The sequence below is a fragment of the Telmatherina bonti genome, assembly GCF_933228915.1.
Source record: "Telmatherina bonti genome assembly, chromosome: 15".
Classification (NCBI taxonomy): Eukaryota; Metazoa; Chordata; class Actinopteri; order Atheriniformes; family Telmatherinidae; genus Telmatherina; species Telmatherina bonti.
In genome coordinates this window covers 13,719,327-13,735,388 of record NC_136613.1, presented here as the reverse complement: position 1 = coordinate 13,735,388, position 16,062 = coordinate 13,719,327, and the positions used below count along the sequence as shown (strand labels likewise).

General features: G+C 41.7%; 1 protein-coding gene across 1 annotated transcript; it reads right to left on the bottom strand.

Annotated features, from left to right (window-relative positions):
• Positions 1–12,309: 12,309 nt before the first annotated feature.
• Positions 12,310–15,159, bottom strand: zic5 (zic family member 5 (odd-paired homolog, Drosophila); the record flags this gene model as incomplete). Its single annotated transcript, XM_079253736.1, has 2 exons — positions 12,310–12,749; positions 14,118–15,159. The coding sequence occupies 2 exons, from the start codon at positions 15,157–15,159 to the stop codon at positions 12,310–12,312; spliced, it is 1,482 nt and encodes a 493-aa protein (XP_079109862.1).
• Between the last annotated feature and the right edge of the window lie 903 nt (positions 15,160–16,062).

The window sequence follows — 16,062 nt, the reverse complement described above, 5'->3', positions numbered from 1 at the left end:
AACCTCACCAAAAAAATTGTGACGGGAATCAATTAGGCTGCGAGCTGTATTTCATAGGCCGGTAATGTGTTGCTGGAGATTGCTTTCAAAAATAATGAGCGACAGCGCAGGCGGAGAAAATGCATGTATGCAAAACACTGTCAGAGGAAAATTAAAACGAAATGTTTTACATATTTTTCCATTAATCTAAATGGGACCCGTGTGGCAAAGATAGTTTTATTCTAATTCCCCCCGCCCGGGGATGCTTGAATAATGACTTGATGTTTTAATAGACTTCTAATGACAATATATGACCAACTAATTGCAGGAAAAGATTATTGTGAAGCAATAAAATGTGGTGGTTATTGCCGCTGCTGCGCAGTTTGAGAGGTGTGGCTTGGAATAACGTGCACAGAGCTGATCAACGTGAAGCTTTTTTTATTATTTTAGTTTGGTTTTAAGATAATCAAACTGCGTTTGGGTGATCAGGAAAGAGCATTTTCAAAGTGACTCCAGCAGGCCATCTTCTTAGAAAGTGTGAGAGAATTAGTACAGGAAATCCTTCATTTGGAGCACATCACAGGCAAGACAACAAAATGTTTTTGTTTTGTTTTGTTTTGTTTTTTATCAATTGTTACTTTTTTTTTTTTTTTAAATAAAAAGGCTTTTTTTCTTTTCTTTCTTTTTTTTATTTTTACAGATAAGTATTTTGAATTTGGAAATAATTCAACAAGAAGCTCATTTTCTCCGACGTGACAAACTCCTTCATCCCAAATGGAAACTTACTTTCCATTTGAATGTTTGGTGCTTCCAGTGATGACACAAGACTCTTCCGGCTCCTTTTTTTTTTTTTTTTTTTTTTTGCATGATTTGACTTTTTATTTGGGCCGGTGTGAGTCATCTGGCACATGTGGACCATCACTAACTTCATTTGAGAAAACCTTTTGTCCACACGTCCCACGTTCACACTGAGGGAGTCCGAGGGGACGGAATCAGAGACATTTAACCCCAACATCACCCCCCTCCCCACCTTTATACTGCCATAAATCTTTTTTTGACGCAGTTAGGAAGCTTGGTTCATTTTTTGTAAATAAATTTGTAAAGAAATGATATTTTCGGATATTTATTTAGACTTGTTTTTTTTTTTTTTCTCGCTAGTGACTCTCGGTTTGCTCTTTAGAATAACCCTGACTATGATTACTAAAAATAGAAATATTTGAAATGAAGACAAGTGTTTTTACTTTAGGAGCCCTCCTGCTATAAACCTATGTGCAGTGATGGGGATGGGGAGTGTAGCCAGACGTGTGGAAGTAAATCCACCAAAGCTCTCCAACCCTCTGAAGGCCCTCGTGCTTCTATGGGAGCTTTGGATGAATGTTCCGTTTCTGCTGAATGATCCACAATGTTCTGCTGCTTGTGGAGTAAAAAGAATCTAGTTTGTGACCAGAAATGTTGATCCAATCCAGAAATCTTGGGTTGGGAGGGATTGCTTTAAAAAGACAAACAAGTGAGTTGATTGAATTCTTATCTGGTGAGATGATTTTTTTTTTTCTCGGAAAAGTTTGGCTAAAATATATTTGTAGGTGACGTTACCTTCCTCTGCTGCCATTCTCCTGGCTCACCCCCCCCCCCCCCCGCCCTTATTCTCCTTAACGGGGTCCAGATCAAAGCCTGGCCGCCCTGACGGAGACCACTAAAACCCACCCGCTTTGTCTGGTTGCCAGGAGTGAGGAAGGGTGAGGAAGAGGAAGAGGAGGAGTAGCATAATAAGACTGGTTACAGACAGAAATCTCTGCAACTTTTTTCATTATTTTCTTTCTTTCCATTTTTCGCTTTTTGGTAATTTAGAATTAAAATAACTGATTTTTTTCATTATTATTTTTTCTATCTATCCTGTGTGCATTGATCTTTTCCTTTATTTACTTCACAGCTGGAGCATAAATATGTATTGTCAGATAATGTGACGCCTTTAGGTCTATTTCATTTTATTGTATTTTAATGGGAGTTCATTTCATGTAACATTTGGCTTTTTAGGTATTTATTCTCATATTTACCGCGCATATTTGATTAAAAAAAAAAAAAAAAAATCCCACTCGAACCACATGACTGAGACCTAAAATGGCCTGACTGTTGCCTGTTTTTTTTTTTCCTTTGTAGTCCCTGAACGCACCAGACAAGACAGACCTATAGAAAGTTTATGATTCGGACAGAGACAGTTTAGAGAGGAGGAAAAGGAAAAGTAATAGCACCCCACAAAAAGAGGACGCCAGTGGAGGCCTGGGTGGTAACACACGACGAAAAGCACGAGATCACGTCTCACCTGCCTCTTAACACACCATTAAATGAAATGTTTATATATTTTTGTTTGACTTTTTCTTTTTTCTTTTTTTTTTTACAGCCAGACACCGTTGCAACTTTTTGGTCACATATGTGTGTGTCAGTGTGTGTGTCAGTGTGTGTGTGGCTGTGTGGGCACTGATGCGCATCTCTCCCTCTGATCTTTCTCTGCTGCGCATCCTCTATAAAAGCTTTCACAGTGGTTGCATCCAAGCTCGCAGTTTTCCGACTCACACATGATGGTTTTAGAGCAAAATGGTGCAAAATAACTGCTTCTGCTGCAGGAGCATGTTACTGCGACTCTTTACCAATAAATAACAGTGTGTGAGAGTGTGTAAATTCAACGTTAGAAACCTTTTTTTTAATTGAAAAAAAAAAAAAACAGGCTGTCTAACTGAAATGTTTAACTTATGTTTTATATCGCATCCATATTCGTCTGAACTTGTTAATGTCTTTTGCATATTTAAACCCTGCAGACGGAGCAGCACATCATGGTTTAGATTTGATTTTCTTATTTCTCTGCATAATGGAAAAACAACAATTCGGCCTCCCTCCTTCTTCCCTCTCCTCCTCTTCCCCCCCGAGCAGGTGGAAGCCACACACCTGCACACACAGCTGCGCGCACCTTGTTATTCCTGCCGCGGCTTGAAGCGCAGACAGTCCACAACACACACACACACACACACACACACACACACACACACACACACACCGACAATATAAAGCTCACCAGTGCCACACTTCTTAGCCTCAGCATGTTTTACTTCATGCGCTCTTTTTGGGGGGAATGACATGGGTATGGACATTTCTTTCTTTCTTTCTTTTTTTTTTTTTTTTTAAAGAATTCTCTCAAATCTGTTTTGTTTTTTTAAATGAAACATTTAAGAGGGACATTTCTCCAAGTTGTGTCATGCTCTGTACTTCAACACAACACCATCTAATCCAATTAAACACGATAACCCTGGACTCACGTATTATTCTCCTCTTTCTTCCTCTTCAAGTTGCTGACAAGCACTCTGGCTTTTGTGTGAAAGAGGGAGTCAAGAGCCCTCTCTTAATCCCGAGCACGACCACGAGTGATTGAAAAGTGAAAGAAAGCCCTCATTGGTCCTCGAGCTGGATGGTGTTTTTCTTTGTCCAGTATTGTGGTGTTTTTGTTCACACCGGTCAACACATAGAGGTCCCTTTTTTATTTGGCTCTTTCCAGGAGAAGTTCTGTAGTAGAAAAGATCATGAAACAAGTGCAGAAACACTTCAGGTCTATTTATGGTCCCGTTTAATAGTTATTAAAACTTGCTGTAATCCAAATATCCTATTATTAAGATTTGGTTCACAAGCCTGGTAAGTGCTTCTAATTAGCCTTTTGTTTAAGAAGATTAGTCCTGGGAATAAAAATTAATATTCATTTTTTCTATTTTTTTTTTTTCTCCTTTCAACCCCTCAAACGCAAATACTGCATTTTGGGATGAGTTCCAATTTTGTCTTTCTATGAGCCCCATTTCCACACAGTAGTCTGTTTTCTTTCTTTCTTTCTTTCTCTCTCTCTCTCTCTCTCTCTCTCTCTCTCTCTCTCTCTCTCTCTCTTTCTGTTAAAAATGAACTGAAATGAATGCGCAACAGACGCATCGCTGAAGCTCCGCATCTTTCCTGCACTTCGCGCAGTTTTCCGCAGTAACTGCGCTGTAATTCCGTTTAAGCCCCGAGCTGGAATGACATATTGTTGCTAGATGTTGCAGTATGACAGGTAATTGACATTAATCCTCTCTCTCAGACTCGGGGGGGCTCTAAAGTAAATGGGGATGTGGTTAATGAAGCACCACTTGCCCTTTGAATCTCGGTCACTGCAGCGGGGAAGTTTGAAGAAACTTCATTTGTTACTTTTCAGACATGCGTCAGGAAATATAAAAATGCATTCTAACAAGGACTGACATAAATAAGCAAATATTCCGATGCGTTTAAACCCAGTTTACACATCTTAGTCCTTTATTGAAGAGTTGTGCTGGCCTCCCGTTTGAGGCTTTTTATAAAGCGCTGCTGCTACGTTTTCACGGTTGTTATGCTTATTATGAATCGTCTTGAGACTTGTCCCTAGAAGCTGTAACAGAAGGACTCGGGGCCAGGTGTGAGAGGAAGATTTCCAGTGTCAGGAATCGTAACCCTCCTTATCATGCGCGCGCAGCTCGGTGCAACAGGGGCCTGCTTAATGAGGGCACCTGTGGGGCCCTCCTGGATGGAGAGCTGCTCCAACTTCACTTCGGCCGATCAGACCTGAAGCACCTCCGTGTTCATCCTCCTTCTCCTCTTCTAACCCCCCCCCCCCCCCCCCCCCCCCCCCCAAAAGGAATCCTCAGGCTGCCACAGCCATCCAGAGTTCTTTCTCTCCATAACAACTTTTCACCACGATAATGATGCGCGCGGCCACGCTGGAAATTTAAGGAAGGGTTGCAGTAGGGAAATAAGGACTCTCCTTGTCTGTGAAGAGGAGGGGGCTTTGCCTGGTTCTCCAGGAGCGACTCACTTGTGATAGAAAAGCACTACCCTGCAGCCTCCCTCTGAAGGGATGAATACATAATCTGCTGCCTTCTCTACACACAACCCAGGTAGAAAAGGCTCTCTTTCGCATGGATGCTGTAAAAATTTTATGGTATAGATACAAGCTCTCTCTGGGAATCCATTCTGGGCATGCTGCGTTTTCAGGATGTCTGTGCACCATCCTTCATGGTAATTAAATCACCATCTTTCTGGGTTTATGTCACTAAGATGGATAAGCTTTGATATGTTGTGAGATCTACTCTCATTTACCATGGAAAGTGTCTGTGAAGGGGCAAAAAGTCCCCCATCCCCAGCGGAGCTGGCCTAATTATACAATTAGTCTTGTGATTGGGACAGTCCGGAGCTAAGTGTCCTGTGGGACAACCAGACGCATTATGGCTGTCATCAGTATCTTCACAGCAAGTAAAACTGCTTAAGTGAGATGTCCTTAGGTGTAACGAAGGGTTATCATTTAGCTGCGACTTCCACCTTTCCGGTGTGAAATGAATCAAAGTTAGAAGGGTTTTTTTTTTGCAGGACTAGCAAAGCAGGGAAACGGCGTGGTGGATGGAGAGATGTCAGGGCTCTTTCCTGAAACCCCTAATACTATAGGTCATCTTGCTATTCAATCGCTTCAAGCCTTAAGCCTCATCTGGGGCCTCCACCAGACCAAATCCACATCTCTTTGAAGCTTCGGGTCAGGTGGAGACCTCCATATCTCAGTCTTATAGCCTATCCAACCATATGTTCTTTCTGGCTTATCCCTGGTCAGTTGGAAACATCAAGACGCCACATTTTCTGCTGCTCATTCAGAGTCCTATCTGTCATGGCCAAACCCAGGTCTGTTAAGGCGAATGGGTGTGAGGCTTGTGATGTTTGGAATCCATGCAGACATCTCCATGAAGTCAGAGGGAGGTCTTGGCTGCGGAGGCTGTGGTGTCTGCACACTGGATACTTTACTGTTAGTCCACTGGCTTATCACACTGAATTTCAGCTCCCACAGAGAGCCTGGATGCTGAGGATGATTGGTACCCAACTTCACTAGTTTACCATAATAAACATGCAGTGGCTCAACTTTGTGAAGGTCAGGTGTTTTTTTTTTTGGAGGCCAGGCAGGAGTGATGCTCTTATCTGTTGTTGTCACAAATGGCCCCCTTGTCTTTGTTTTATTACCAGGACTGCGACTGAGCTCAGTTTGCTTGTGTTCCCCGCCCTTATTCGGATGTAAGCCTTTATTCCTTTTCTCCTCTCTTGTTTTCAGTGATGCCCCTTCCCTCTTCCCAGCTGTGATAGTGATTCTCCCCTCTCCACATTCTGACCTTTTCTGAAAAAAAAAAAAAAAAACAGAGATGCATTCAGGGCTAACCCCTCAGATGTTACAGGCATGATAGTTTTACCCAAATCTGATTCTGATGCCAATCTTTGCCTACAGTGGAGATGGTGGTGGTAAGAATGAGGGGGCAAGTAGATGAGGATGGAAGAAAGTGGTGGGCTGCCTCTTGGCTTCTGAAAACATTTTTCTCAGTCTCAGATAAGTTTGAAGATATGGGGGTGGCACATGGGTTTATAATAGATTATCAGGGACTGATGCACTGAAAGGAATCCTTTATTTATGAAATACTTCGTTCCCCCTGTGTGTTTGCATGTCTTATGAAACATCTGCAAAGTGCTGCGTTTTTAGAATTGACAGGTCTAATTTTTTTCCCCCAATAATTCCTGTTTTAGTTCATATCCTGAAAAGAAAAAAAAAAACAAAAAAAAAACACCCGTAGTGATAAAATGCGGTTCTTCCTCATGTGCCAGAGACTATGTTGTTGCATTTAAGCCCAATCTAGTATCTTCTAAGCAGCATCATCCCCCAGGCACAAATCAAAATGTTCTCGGAAAAGTCCATCTGCTTCACTTTGATGAAGTAGTTCACCATATCCCTCCACCCGCTTGTCCCTTTTTTCCAAGTACGCTCAAGCCTACATCCTGCATTTAGAGGCTTTTAGGAAAGCCTTGTCATTCAATAAGTGTCTACTGGGGCAGCATGCTCACGCTTATCTGCACTTTAGTTTCTACTTTCTGGCTGGTGGGCCATATAATGGGCCAGGTATAGCAGGGCCTGGCTCATGCGGTTGTCCGTGGACGACCTTGCTCCCCTCACCTTACTGCCTTGGAGTGGCTCCCAGTCCTGGGATGGGGCTTTGGACCAGCACCAAGTCTCTACCCCCACAGATGTTACTGAGCCACCAGATATTATGTCAGTTTCTGAGTGATGCATCATGCTCTTCTGAACAGCAGTGTGAGACTGCAAGGTAGCAGTGATGCATGTGACAATACAGGAAATCAGTTAGGTAGCCCATCAGATGAAGTAAATATGTTATAATGTTGCATGAATCTTTGCTGAAAAAAACAACAACAACTTGTTTTATAATTGCAGGAACAAAGTAAAAAAAAAAAAAAAAGTATTTATTTGAACAAAGTGAACTGGAGCTAAACGTGCACTCAGACATGTATGGAAAATCATTTTTACTCAAATAATTCATCATGTTTTCACCGATTTATTAAAACACACTGCGGAATTATTATGTTATTTTGGTTATAAAATATCATCTTCAGTGCTGGTGTTGCTTTGTTTGAAGATATTTTTTCTAGAATTTTAATTCTTTTAAAAATTTTTGTCTGTTTTTTTTTTCTTTTTTTTTTTTGTAGCTGAAAATATATTTAATTCTTATGATAATCATCCATTGTTCATTTGAAACAATAATTTAGGTTATTCTCATATGGACTTATGAGACAATGGTGAGAAAATTGGATGAGTTTTAACTGCAACCATTCAGTCAGAGGAACAAATACTGTTATAGTTTACTAAAAGAATATCAGAGATTATTTTTCTTAATTAATAAAGTTTTGATTATGTCTAATATTAGAAGTTTTCAAACCTGCAATTCACAATCATGGGCTCCAACATATCTATGCAGAAAAGGTTTAACATTAAAAAGGAGAAAGGAAAAAAAAACATTTTTTGTCATTTACAGATAAATAAACGATGATGTGCATGTTGGGTAATTGATTTAATGAAGTTCCTATGAAACTAAAAAGTACAGGTCAGTAGTGTAACCCCCCCAGGGAGCCTTTTGTCTGATGTGCAACTCCTGCACTCCTTTGGGAAACACATCGGGGCTAATAGGTGAAAGCACAGCTGCCCAAGTTGGACTGCAGAGGCGCGACATTCCCCCTGCAGACGTCCGACAGCCCGAGTGTAAAACGGGACAAAGAGATTTCAGTTCATCCCAGCGGTCACGATCCACGATCCGGGAGGGGATGGAGCGGAATCCTCCCTCAGAAAAAACTTTAGTTTTAACATAAACTTGCAACACAAGTGTCTCCTGCAAGCTGAATCAGTCTGGTGAAGAAAAATTCCACTCTGGAGGAAGCATTTGAGCGCTAACCGGGAGCGCAGCGAAGGCAACTTGGGGTGGAATTTAAGATTGTTACCAAGTAAAGTCAGCTTCGGGGTTTGTAAAACAAAGTTGGCAAGACGCCTGCAATACAAATATGTATGTAGGAGAAATCTTAAACAGCAAAACTGAGAGTTAGAGTTGGAGAAAGTTTCAGAACAGGTGTAATTCTGTGTCAAATGCATAATAATAATGTCAGATGGGATATGTGACGCACGGTGATGCATTTCCATCCCCAAATTAGTTGTAAGTCTCCCTTTTCGACAGTGAATCATAAATAAGATGGACTGATGCTGTTTATGCTTCCAGAAAAGCATCCTTATTTGAATCTGGTAGTAGGTGTTGTGTTTTAACTTTAATAAAGGTCTGTATGAAATTCATAGTCTTCTATTAAATTGATGCATGGTATTGATTTTCTCTCTCCTTCTTTTTGCCCCCCAGAGGTCTTGATTTTTCGTTTATCACTCGATTCTTGGTCTTGATTCATCGTAGGGTCAAGAGAAGTGTGATTTAATTGTGTAGCTCAGTGAAAACGGACCAAAGCTGTCACAAGGTCCTGCTGTTCTGCTGTGCGCGCGTGGGGAGGGGCGGCTGGTGCGAAGAGCTACATGCTTGTGTTTCAAAACCTGCTTTCCGTTTCACCCCCCAAAAAATGAACTCTGGTTAAAATTCTTATTTCAATATTCTTATTTCCATATTTTCAGATTGCTTCCGCCCCCCCTCTCCTCCCTCCTAACAGAAAGCCAAGAACACTTGCCGTGAAGGTGCGCCATGGCACACCGTCTCTTGCGCAGGTGCTCGGATCAAATGACCTCCGGTTTTTTTTTTTGTTTTTTTTTTTTAAACAGATACTCTTTAACTTTTGTGACCAGAATGATCACCTCACAAGCAATTTTTTGTGCGCATTGTGCCAGCAGCATTCAGGAGATGGATAATGCTTGTAAAGTCTGACAAGACGGCATTTGTTTTGCTTCCACGCTCGTCTGAGAAATTATCCTTGAAGCTTTTTTAAAGGGCGCAATTGAGAAGCAGCGGCGTTCTCACTGCACTTTTTTTTTCTTCCTTTCTTTTTTTTTTTTCTCCCCCTGCTTTGTCCTCTCCAAAGTGGCGTCTGTATGTCTGACTCTGCCAGTTACTGATTTGCAGGCAGTATGTTAAGGTGGCCCATGTAAGTGATTTCCACGGACATCCCACTAAAGGAGAACAAATCGCTGACAAAGGAGTGCCTTTCCCATTCAGCAGCGTCGTTAGGACAACCAAAAAGTATTTCTTAGATAATAAGTTCTACTTCAAAGCGTTTCTCACTGAAGGGTGACTGCTTCACTCCTTTTTATTAAGTCTGCCTCCTTTTTATGCCGCACGAACTGTCTCTGGTTATTCCTCATCGTGTTTATTTTGCAGCATTCACGGAGCATTTGTTTCCAAACAGAACAAGCCTGCGCTCTTCTCTTGGCCCCCACGCCCCGATAAAAGTCCACGCACAAAAGCAAGACGAGGACCACAAGTTCTTTGAATGAAGTGGCTTATAATGTGTTTTCAGAAATCCCGACAAGGCAGCTGCAAAAAAAAAAAAAAAAAAAAGAGATAAGAGAGCTTTTATGCAACTAGACTAAACTTCCAAACTTGGCCTTTTATGACGCGTCATTGTGCCGAGAAAGGGAGCTGTTGAACATGTTCATATTTGAGATTGTTTTAACTCTGAGAATTTGTGTCCCACAAATCTTCCAGGTTGACCCGAGTCAGGTGAGTCTTAATTGAGGCGTTTCTCCCACTTTCTTTTCCTTTATCTCTCTTTTCATGCAGTTCTCAGATTGCGTTTGTGACAGGGCGCATCCCCATCTGATGCTTTGATTGCGCGTCATTTAGTGGTACTTAGTGCAACCGGACATATTCTGATACGAGCGTCTCAGTAGCCAAGTGCCATAGAGATCCTAAACGCACCATGAAGACTGTCAAAGCAGCCAGCCTTCCTCTCAGAAGCTGCAGTCTTTGAAGTCGTGCACAACTGGCGTTGGTCAATTTTACTTCTATAGACTGGACAGGCAACTCTTTGAAAGTGAGACCGTCCGTTTTTAATGGAGGAAATAAGAGGGGGAACTTGTTTTATACACTCTATACAAGGCTTTGCGTATTGTTAGATATCTTTTTATCTTTTATTTTTCCCATGAATGATTCATGCCTCGGTTGCTTTTGTGCCGTCGCGGCTTTTTAGAAGTAGCGCCATTAGGGGGCTGTAAGTTTCCCCATTAGTTCAGTGATTAGTTTATACCAGCCTCCTTGGCCTGTGATAGGCCTTTCTCTTTCTGGGAAAAGTGGATGTTTGATTTAAAAAAAGAAAAAAGTCAGAAAAGTGAGAGAACGGAGCCACTTCAGTCTACTTTTCCATTTCAGGTGAGACTGGTGACTTGCTTCCTCTTATTCACAGCTCACGTCCAAACTGATTATTTTAGAAGTAAAATTTACTTTAAAAAAGTAGAAAAAAACTGTAAAATAAATGAATAAATAAAAAATTTCCACAACCAACAGCTAAAACGGACTCCTCTTAGATGTTATGTTTCCTAATAAACATAAAATTACCTCATAAGCCAGTCTCACTATAAGCAATTATTTGACACTTGTTAATTATTTACTGTATTTGTCACTGTATTTTTTTTAATTAAATTGTAGCATGACTTTCATATTGTAAATTAAATCTTGAACATCAAAAGTCTGCACAGTCTTCTACCTCTTTTTTTTCTTTAAACCATCATGTCCAATGTCACCATGCACCTCCATATGAAAAGACAGATCACTACAAAAGGCATGCGAGAAAGGGGGTTTTTCACATTACACAGCCTATTCAAGTAGATGTTTTCTTCATTTACAGAGCACATTATTTTTCTTTTAAAAAGAAACAAATAATAGAACAAAAAAAAAAAAAAAAAAAAAGAAAGAAAAGAAACATCAGCAGGGCTCTACACTTCACCAAAACTGATATTATTATTCTTTGGTGTTTCTGTAATTCCAGTACAACACTGATACCAGCAAATAAATTACAATGTACAAAACAACAACTTTTTTTGTAATTAAAACTACACAACATTCACAAGAATCAGTACAATTACATATATACAAATCATACAGGGTCAAAGCCTGTCAGTTTAAACATTTAGGGTCTCGAGGGACTTACTGGATTCTTTAATAAGTATTACACTTGCGTATTTTTGCATAAAATATAGTCTTAAATAGTTCTTAAATATTACAAAATTCCATCCAAGCACATGTATTGTATAAATCTGAAAAATTAGAACCCTTAAGACACTCAGATGTTGGCCTCCCTCTTATTAGTTACTGGTGGCCCTATTGGTTTTTCAGAGGATGTACCACGACTTAAAGGAAATTGGAAAACTATTTTAAAAAATCCTCATTTCTACATTTCCATCATCAACTGGTTGCTACCATTTGTGAGGTTACAAGCAGTACCTTTTTCTCCTTAAATGTTTTAATGGGACAGTGATTGATTGCAGTCCAGTTATTAACTGCAAGAGGATGGTGGGAGGCCATGGGAAAGATGGGATTTCAGCACACCAGTTGCGTCTTAAGTCATGCAGTTAATTAAACTCTGCATATCCTGGAAATAAAAAAAAAAAAAAAACCAAAAAAAAAAACCCCAAAAAACCCCACTTTATTACTCCAGATCACATGTAATCAGTGTTTTTAAATTTTCAATCTCATGTCTAATTTCACCGTTAAATTGTTCTGTTTTTTAATGGCTGTGATTTACATGTAAGTTAAAGGTCAGGGGTCACCTCAGAGAAATTTCTTCCTCACATAATGAAGCCTACATTGCACACACAATTAATGTGTCTTTTTCTCTTTTTTCTTCTATTCTTTTTGCTGACTTTTAGTGTTAGCTTTCTCTACTGCGAAAATATCAGCATAAGACCCCCATGAGGACAGGTCAGCGTGGTTTTAGTACACTTAATTGGGTCAACTGGATGGCGAGTTTGACAGTCAAGTGGTTGTAAACAGGCCATCAAAGCATTGTCCTCGGGTCTGAGTTTCTGAAAGAGTCCTCTTCGTCTGAATCCGACGTTGGCACATCGCTGGAGGGGGTGTGGAGGTGGTTGGGTCCCCCGCTTCCCTGGCACACATACCACTCGTTGAGGTTGGTGACCTGAGGGGAGAGGTTCGCCGTGCGGTTCCTATGTGGCTCAGAACTGGGAGAAAGAGGGTCCCCCATAGGGTTTGTGGAGGAAATATAGGTGACGTTGGTGGAAGGGGGCGGCGGGGACTTGCAGTGCACTTTCATGTGTTTCCTCAGCGAGCTCGGGTGTGTGTAGGATTTGTCACAGCCGCGGACTTTGCAGTAGTAAGGCTTGTCGCTGGTGTGGACGTGGGAGTGTTTCTTCCGGTCGCTGCTGTTGGCGAATTTTCTGTCACAGCCGTCAAACTCGCACTTGAAAGGTTTTTCTCCTGGAGGAAAATGAGAAATGGATGCAGTTACTGTCACGTGGGCCTTAAAAAGTTGTTCCAGAACAGACAAATCACTTCACTTTTCTTCTTTTTTTTAAAAGCTGAGGATAAAAACTTTAAATGAAAACTAGACTAACAATTTATTAACATAACAATTTATATATTACAAAGAGAGAGAGAGAGAGAGAGAAACATGCGACCTTTCGTCGGCACAACTCTGCTTTGGCTCCATCATTGATCAGGAATAGCCTGTAACTTAACGTGTTTTTGAGCCACTGCTCTAAACTCACTTGACCTAATGTATAGGGTGTATTCCTGTGTGAACACGTGGACTGTGCCCTGGGGCCTTCTGGCGTTCCATATGTGTGGAAGGAAAGAGAGTTCAAGAGACCACTAGGAGACCACTAGGAGACTTGTGTGCATTAAAGCGGAATTTGATTATGATCCTTTCCACAAACTGTCTCTCTAAAGTGGATAACATGCAGTACCTCAAAACGCACCAATAATGCATGTAACAGATATATGCTATATGAGTCATAAACAGACATTACTCATTATTATTAAATACGCAGCTTGGACTTTATAACTTTCTTCCTAATGATTTATTTCTCTGTGGATTTTTCTGGACACGTCTCTGTAAGTCAGATTGTCCTTTTTTTTTGTAGCAAAGGGTTAAAATATGTTTCTCTACTGTCCCCCAAAATACCCATAATCTATCCAATAACACAAAAACAGCTCTCAGAAAGCAGGCATGCAAATTTAAGGTGTGCTGTATTTAACATTAAAGTCTAAAAGGGTATGACTTCTTATCACTTCACAATCGCTTTGATTATACTTTAAAAAAAAAAAAAAAACAATCTTCATCGTAGTGTTGAGTTCATTCCCCCCAGTGGTCAACATTCTAGGTTAACACTATCGCAGCCTATTGCAATTTTTTTTTCCCGTTAGTTTGTTTAGATATCATGGATCAGATCACATTCCCTCAGATATGTAGACTGTGCTTTTGCGTAAACGTCCTACGCCTGAGGACAATTACATTTACGCGAGTAGTGGTATGTACGTAAGCACGTTTTACAAATCATATGCCCTAATCCTTTCACGCCTACTGCAGGCGCCTGCTTGAGTAAGTGGGGAGAAAAAAAGTTTGTATTTAAGAACGGATATGAAACAGGTTTACTCGTCGCAAAATGCGTTACGTGTTTGCTTTTCTTTCTGTGCGCAATTACGCAAAAGTCGTTTTGGGCATCATTTGGCGAACAGAAAAGCAAGGCTGCCTTTCGTTTTAGTATCATACTCGGCTACAAGCTTCTTTTTTGCTTCTCTCCCCCAACTGTGGCGTGCAAGTGTGAGACAATGAGAGGTACTGACCTGTGTGAGTTCTCTTGTGAATCTTTAGATTTTCCGATCGAGCGAACACTTTTCCGCAGCCGGGGAAAGGACACGGGAAAGGTTTTTCCCCCGTGTGAACTCGGATGTGGTTGATCAGTTTGTACTTCGCTTTGAAAGCCTTTCCTTCCCGTGGGCATTCCTCCCAAAAACAGACGTGGGTGCTCTGCTCTGGTCCCCCGACATGCTCCACCGTGACGTGGTTGACCAGCTCGTGCATGGTGCTGTAAGTTTTCGAGCAAGGCTTCTTTTGACTCAGCTCCTGGTCGATCCATTTGCAGATAAGCTCTTGCTTGATGGGCTGCCGCATGTATCTTAAAAACGCCCCCGCCGCTCCGTGAGGAGCAGAAGCGATGTTCACATTGAGGTTCATGGAGTTGTAGCTGTGGAGAGAAGACGGTCCATAGTGCTCTGGCCTGTGCCCGAAGTGCTCCGGCCTGCCGTAGACGTCCCCCGGTATACCCAGGCGCATCTGCCCGTTGAGGGCATGATGGTGGGCACCTGGGGACGCCTGGTCGTGAAGTCCAGTGAAAAGTGAATGGGCCCCACTTTCCGTGTGCCCATAAGCACCTGTTGGGGAGATGAACATGCCATGGTGATGAGGGGAGGAGGCGGAACTATGCTGGTCGCCAAGTGCATGCATAGCAGAGGCTGAGAGTTCTCTCCTGAGGATGAAGTCCCTGCTGCTTGAGTAGCCTGAGTGGGGGTGAGCCACGGGGAAACCAACTGTGGTCTGAGCAGAAGTGAAAGATGCCGCGGTCTGGGCTTCAGGATGGCTCTGAATGTGCTGAGATGGGCTAAGTTTGAGAGCATTTGTCTGTGCCATGTGCTCTGGTCCAAATGGAGTGAGTGCCACTCCGGGGTCGTTGCCCAGCTCCCCAGGGTGGAGGTGGGCATGGTGGGAGAGAGGGTGATGCCCCCCTAGCCCCGGGAAGCCTGTCATATTCTGATGAGGAAGGGGTTGAGTCGCTGCCAAATCCGCTAATCTTATCGCCGGATTCCTCTTGGTTAAAAGGGGTTCCATAACTACACAAACAAGTCCATCCGCACTCACCGCAATTGTTTTTTTTCACCCACACCACGCTCTCTAAAACATCGCGAAAAATATGTATATAAGGGGTCTATAAGTTCTTTTGTCCGGCTTCTAACTCTGCTTGCTCCTTTTCCCACTCTGTCCTCAAGCGATTGGCAGAACATACAACAGTTGGAGGACACAGTGGGGAATACAGTTTAGAAATGGCACTGCGGGTATTGGACGGATTTCGGTGACTGGCAGTTAGGAGAACGAAGCGATTGGCTGTCGTTCAGCGCAGGGGCTCAGCAGGGTTCCGCCCCCTCACTCTCTTTATCGCTGTTGACTCCAGAAAGTTGTACTCACAAAGTTCCCGGCAGATCCGTTTGTGCGGCTTTCTGTCTGCTTGTACATGTGGATGACGGAAATATCAGTTTATGTGACAAGTGCATTCTAATTCAGCCCTGCTTCGGCGTGTCCAAATATCCACTGACACTATGTACCACAAAAATAGGAGAAAAAGAAGTGAAAAATGAAGCTGGTTGCGTGTGTGAAAGGTGAAAGGCAGCTTCTATAAAATAACCAGACAGTAAAAGAACAGCGTAGCGCAGTTTATTTATTTGTTATGTAGGGTTTTTCTTATTTTACAAAGATTTTAAAGTGGATTATTTCTTCCCTCTTTTCTAAGTAAACGATGAACACTGCATCACTTACGTCTGTCATTTCAAATGAAACAAATAAATACAGATGCTTTAGAACTGGTGGTGATTGCTCTGATTTTAACTGATATTCAACTATTAAACACATTGGTATAAATAATCTGAATTTTGTTGCCAAATTCAGATTTTTTTTTTTTTCCAGTCTATCATCCTACAACAATGCCAAAGTTACTGGGAAAACACAAAGCGCCTTCCA